Below are 6,274 nucleotides of genomic sequence, written 5' to 3' on the forward strand. Positions count from 1 at the left end.
TACTAAAAAAAAATATATAGTTTTTTTAATTGGAAAAGCACAAGTTATACAGTTGATTGCATCCAAAACGGCATACGTAGGAAATTTCAATGAGTTTGACAAGAGAAATAAACTGTTAAGTTGACAAACCAACACACTGATCATGGGATATCTGAAAATTCCATTTGAATCCTTAGATTTTCTTCCAATCTGTCCCTTCAAATAAAAACTTCATGAGAATGAAAAATAACCTCCGAAGACCCGGAAGACAAGGGTTAGTGTCCTCATGTAGGGGTGCAAGGCGCAAACCCCATCTCCATATATATTTATTTCATTTTTCTTTTTATAACTTTTTATAATTAATTAATTAATTAAGAATATGTTTTGGATTCCTTCCCCTCTCTTCATTGTAAAAAAAGTGTCAGTCATGCATGAATTATTGTTTTGTGCAGAGTACTTGAGAGAGAGAGAGAGAGAGAGAAAGAGAAAGTTTTTCTTCTCACTTAGCTCCCGTCTGTAACGGGGGAGCAGTTTATGATTAGGACGAGGAGATAATAGTAAAATAATGTGATATGGATGGATGGAATGTGAGAAAGTTATGGGTGCCTGTTTGTAGGCAGGAACTCAATGGGAAAGAGTCTGATAATTTGGCTGACATGAAGTGACCATTGTCCAAGTGGGCATGGCTAAATGGGCGTGGAGAGGGGCTGCGTGTGGGTTTCTTCACTCTTGTCACTCTTTGTCAGATCAAATTACACATGCATCGATCTTCTTCTACAGGTGTTTCACACCAAGCACAGATCGGATTCCGTGTACATTCATCAATATTTCTACCGAAAAATAATTGGTATCAATATTTACGATGTTAATATCACACATGAGTTAAGTCAAATCTTGCAAGCTGATTTTCCATGATGAATTTTACTCGAGGTTTGTGTCATTTGGTATATATCAGAGTCATGTTAAGTATGAAATCGAATGAATTGCGGCTCCGTGGTCGAGTCACGTTCGGAGGTGTAGGCCTGATTAAAATGTCTTGGACTCTTGGTACTATGTTAGAATAGTATTAAGTCATTAAATACTGATAAATGAGTAGAGCTGCAAAAAAAAAAAAAAGGCTACCGTTGGGTCAATGTCAATAGAGTAGACTGCTGTAGACTTCGGCTGCAACCGGAGCATGCATGGTATATAAGTCAATGGTAGACCGTACAAATCTAATTATTGATTTATTGAAGAATTTCTATAAGAATATGAAGGAAATATGAACAAATTATTGACACTAATCGTTTTTTTTTTTTTTTTTTTTTTGTTATTTAGAGGAGTTTTATTAATTGATTATTTTAATAAATATGAAGTCCAAGGGGTTGGGGCGGGGAGGGGAGATGACAAGTTAATTTGTTTGAAGATTACAAAAGCACATGGTGCGTGGTATATATATGTAGGGTAATGATGATCCATGTGTCATCTATATATCAATGTGTTATCTATCAATTATAACTTGTAAACTATATATATATATATATATATATCTAATATGCATGAGGATAAGTTCAACTTAATTGAGTTGCCCTATTTTTTGTTTGAGAACCAAAAAACTACTGCCTACAACAAAACTATTTTATTGCTCCTCGTGTACCTTTTCATTATTTTTGCACACAATTCTTTAAATATTTGGATTTTCAGAGATATATATATACATATATGGGCGCCTCGTTTCCTTAAATAAGAGGTGCCCCATTTAGGATTGGGGTGTGTACGTATGTGAGAGAGAGGGATATATATATAAAAAAAATCTTCATTTTGCTTAGGAAGACAGGATTTAAGATTTTGTTGGTGTTTTTTGACCTTTCGTCTTCGTCCTTTTCTTCTCAACACATGGATTCATTCTCTTCCGCCATGTATGCTTCTCTCTAGTTCTTCATGCATGAACTAGTTCCTCATCATCTCCATCTCTTTGCTCAACTTGATCAACGCCTCCTCCTTCAAAAATAATATATATATAAATACATTTTTATTTATATATATATATATACAAATATATATGGCTTCTATGAACTGGTTGGGTTTCTCTCTTTCCCCTCAAGAACTCCCACAGCAGCCTTCTGATCATCATCATCATCATCATCATCATCAAGATGACTCTCAAAACACAGTCTCTCGCCTTGATTTCAACTCCGACGACATCTCCGGCACTGATGTCTCCGGCGACTGCTTCAATCTCACTTCTGACTCCACCGCTCCTTCCCTCAACCACCTTCCTCCTCCTTTTGGCATACTTGAAGCATTCAATAGAAATAATCATCAACCCCAAGGTTTTCTATTTTCTTACCTTTTTCTCCTTCCACTACAACTTCAACTCCTAAAACCCTAATCATCTTTTGGGTGCTCAGAAATTAGTACCCACCAAAAAAAAAATGGAAAATGCTAATTTTCAAGCAGTTGGAGCAATATTTTTTCTGGGTTTTTTTTTTTTTTTTTTTTTTTTTTTTCTTTTTTCTTTTTAATGACTTAATGATTTTTTTTTTCTTCCTTTTTGCAGATTGGAATATGAAGGGTTTAGGGATGAACTCAAGTAACAACTACAAGACCACCTCGTCAGAGCTGTCTATGCTAATGGGTAGTTCATGCAATAGCCAGAGCCTTGAAAACCAACAGCAGCCAAAGCTGGAGAACTTCCTCGGCCGACACTCTTTTGCCCATCACGAAACTGCCGCCGCCGCATACAATAACACCACTGACTACATGTTCAATAACTCTTCCTTACACCTTCCATCCGACGGTGACGGTGGCGGTGGTGGTGGCAGTGGCGGCTGCGGCAGTACCAGCCTCCACAACAATAGCTCCATTGGCTTGTCTATGATCAAGACCTGGTTGAGGAACCAACCGGCACCGCCTCCGCCGCAGCCTCAGCCGGATAACAAGAATGATAGTGGTGGTGGTGGCGGCAGCGGTGGTGCAAGTGGTGGAAACCTAACAAGTAGCGCACAAACGTTGTCGCTTTCGATGAGCACCGGGTCGCAGTCCAGCTCGACTTTGCCGCTTCTTAGCACCGCTGGCGGAGGGAGCGGTGGAGAGAGTTCTTCGTCGGATAATAAGCCGCCAAACACGACAACAGGCGTTGATAGCCAAACCGGCGCCATCGAGGCGGTGCCAAGAAAGTCGATTGATACATTTGGACAGAGAACTTCTATATACCGTGGTGTAACAAGGTTTGTTATTCTTTCTTTGCATGCTTGCATTTTCAATTTATTTATTTTTGGTGTTTTTTAATTCTTTGTTTCTTTATTATATCTACATTTTCTTTGTTTGTTTGTTTATAAGGGTTTTGATTTTCCAGGCATAGGTGGACGGGCAGATACGAGGCTCATCTATGGGATAATAGTTGTAGAAGAGAGGGACAAACTCGTAAGGGAAGGCAAGGTAGATAGAACATATTTACTTTTTCTCCAAAATGGAAAGTGTATGTATATATATGTTTAATAAAGTAACCATAATGTTCTATTAATTTCCTTATTTGGGTTTTTTCTCATGTTATTGTGGGGCTTCCTCAACCTTCCTGCAGTTTATTTGGGTAAGTATGTATAAAAGACTCCTTTTACCTTTCCTTTTAACTCAAAAGATTTTCTTCATTTATATATGTTTCTGATCATGGGCGCTTTTGTTTTAATTTGATGTAGGAGGTTATGACAAAGAAGAAAAGGCAGCTAGGGCTTATGACTTAGCAGCATTGAAATATTGGGGTACCACTACCACCACAAATTTCCCAGTAAGTTTCCACTTTTTATTTTTATTTTTCAATAAATTAAAAGAGATTCACATGGAGTTAAGTGATTAGCAAGCCATTTTTCCTAGTGGGTCTTTTTTAGGAGTTGAATTGCAAATATAAATATGCCCAAATGTTGGCAATGTGATGGACATATGAGTTACTTTAACCTACAGATAATGGGGCAATGTGATTCACATTATTGTACGTGTTCCTTTTCTGGGCAAAAGTATCCCGGATTGATGGGGTTGTTGTCCAATTTCAAAATGATTTGTTTTTTTTTTTCCAATGTATTCGGCCGATCGATGCATTAGGGTTTTGTTTGCTCATCTTCTTCCTTTTGTTAATGACTAAAATTCCAGATTAGCAACTACGAAAAAGAGTTGGAAGAAATGAAGCACATGACAAGGCAAGAGTATGTTGCGTCTTTGCGAAGGTACAATATTTTATTTAAAATTCTTTCTCTCTATGCTGAAGCTTCAACCATTGGCCATGCATGGATCAAGATTAAAGATTTATGGAACACTTGATAATATGATTCAATTTTTTCTTAATTGGTGCAGGAAGAGCAGTGGGTTTTCAAGGGGTGCATCCATTTATAGAGGAGTAACAAGGTAATTAATTCATTATATATATATGAGAAGAGAATGAGTAATCAAATAGACTACTCAATCTTTAACATGTATTAATTTCACCAATATTAATGTTATTTGGTTGTGACAGACACCACCAGCATGGGCGATGGCAAGCAAGGATTGGAAGAGTTGCAGGAAACAAAGACCTTTACTTGGGAACTTTCAGTAAGTCATCTTAATTAAACAAAAAACGTTACTTATTTAATAGACTGCTATATATACAACCACCATACAATTGAAATGACGTGACAGTAAAAATTAGCATTTTTGAATAAACGACGACTTGTAAAAAAGAAAATTCATTGACTGATTTTTGTTGTCACGTCATCCTAATTGTATAATAACAGCATGCTAAATACTATTTCTAACTTGTGCATCAAAGGAACAAACACCTTTACTTGGGAACTTTCAGTAATTAAGTCATCTTAAATGAACGAAAAATGCTAGTTAATTAGTAAACAACCATATATACGACCACCATACAATTGAGATGATCAGGTGACAGTAAAAATCAGTCTTTTTGGATTAACAACGTCTACGTCTCGTAATGTTGTTGTTAAATTAATGAAGGCACCCAAGAGGAAGCTGCAGAGGCATATGACATTGCTGCCATCAAGTTCCGTGGACTGAATGCAGTAACAAACTTTGACATGAGCAGATATGACGTGAAAAGCATACTGGAGAGCAGCACTTTGCCCATCGGAGGGGCTGCAAAGCGGCTGAAAGATGTTGAGGCGCAGGCTGAAATGATCACTGTTGATGGCCAAAGAAGAGATCATCATGACACCATCACTTCTTCTCACCTAACCGATGGCATCAACAGCTACGGCGCCCACCAGGCTGCAGCAGGGTGGCCGACTATTGCCTTTCAGCAACCTCATCAAACACCTTACGTGCATTACCCATATGGGGGAGGAGGAGGGCAGAGGGTTTGGTGCAAGCAAGAGCAAGATTCTTCTGACCACACCAGCTTCCAAGATCTTCATCAGTTGCAGCTGGGAAACACCCACAATTTCTTTCACCAAAACTCTGTTCTCCACAACCTCATGGGCATGGAGTCGGCGGCCGCCGCTTCAATGGAGCACAGCAATGGAGGAGGAGTTGGGTATCATGGAAATGGCAGCAATGGTGGTGGGTATGTAATCCCCATGAGTACGGTGATTGGTAATGATGGAGGAAACAACAATGGGTTTGTTGGGGAGAGCGATGATCAGGTGAAGGCGATGGGTAATTACGAGAATCATGTGTTTCCGTCGTCGACGGACGCTTATCATGCCAGCAGGAACGTCTATTATCATCTCGCCCAACAATCATCGCCGGCAGTGGTTAAGGCTACCGGATATGATCAGGGGTCCACGTGTAATAACTGGGTCCCAACTGCCGTTCCAACGGTCAAACAATATGGGTGTACTTTGCCATGGAGCTCCAACGTCCACAGTTTGGAATGACAGGGATGAAGATCATCGGATAGGGGGGAACAAGTGATGTACACAACTACTGATTAATTTCCTAATTTTGATTTTTTTTTTTTTAATTTTGGTTCTAATTAATTTTAGAATTAAGGGTCCAGCTAACAGAAGTCTGAGGCATAGCAATTAGTGATTTTGTCACTAGCTATGAATTTTGGGATGTTCAGAATGTGAATGGATCCTCGGAAAAGTTGTATTAATTGACACCAGGCTTTGTAATTTTGAATAACATACTTAATATGTCGATACAAAGAATGGGGTTTTCCTCTTCACCATTTTGTGAATGCGCTTGGCAATTCGTGTTTGTATGTTGAATTTGGATCATGTTAATGCACGGTAGTTCAATTCATTCAATTAAAGGATTAAACCCCTCAATCCCCTAACCCTCTAATTTTATGTTGAGTTTATGTCGAGTTCGCGAATTGTGT

General features: G+C 38.6%; 1 protein-coding gene across 1 annotated transcript; it reads left to right on the forward strand.

The window, feature by feature from the left end:
* Positions 1-2,020: 2,020 nt before the first annotated feature.
* Positions 2,021-6,052, forward strand: LOC132169042 (AP2-like ethylene-responsive transcription factor BBM2). Its single transcript, XM_059580132.2, has 9 exons — positions 2,021-2,291; positions 2,519-3,188; positions 3,317-3,399; positions 3,542-3,550; positions 3,657-3,745; positions 4,105-4,178; positions 4,306-4,356; positions 4,466-4,542; positions 4,948-6,052. Exons 1-9 carry the CDS (start codon positions 2,021-2,023, stop codon positions 5,823-5,825), a joined length of 2,202 nt encoding a protein of 733 aa, XP_059436115.2. The 3' UTR covers positions 5,826-6,052.
* Positions 6,053-6,274: the final 222 nt, after the last annotated feature.

Source organism: Corylus avellana, chromosome 1 (assembly GCF_965113065.1).
Source record: "Corylus avellana chromosome 1, dhCorAvel1.hap1.2, whole genome shotgun sequence".
NCBI lineage: Eukaryota > Viridiplantae > Streptophyta > Magnoliopsida > Fagales > Betulaceae > Corylus > Corylus avellana.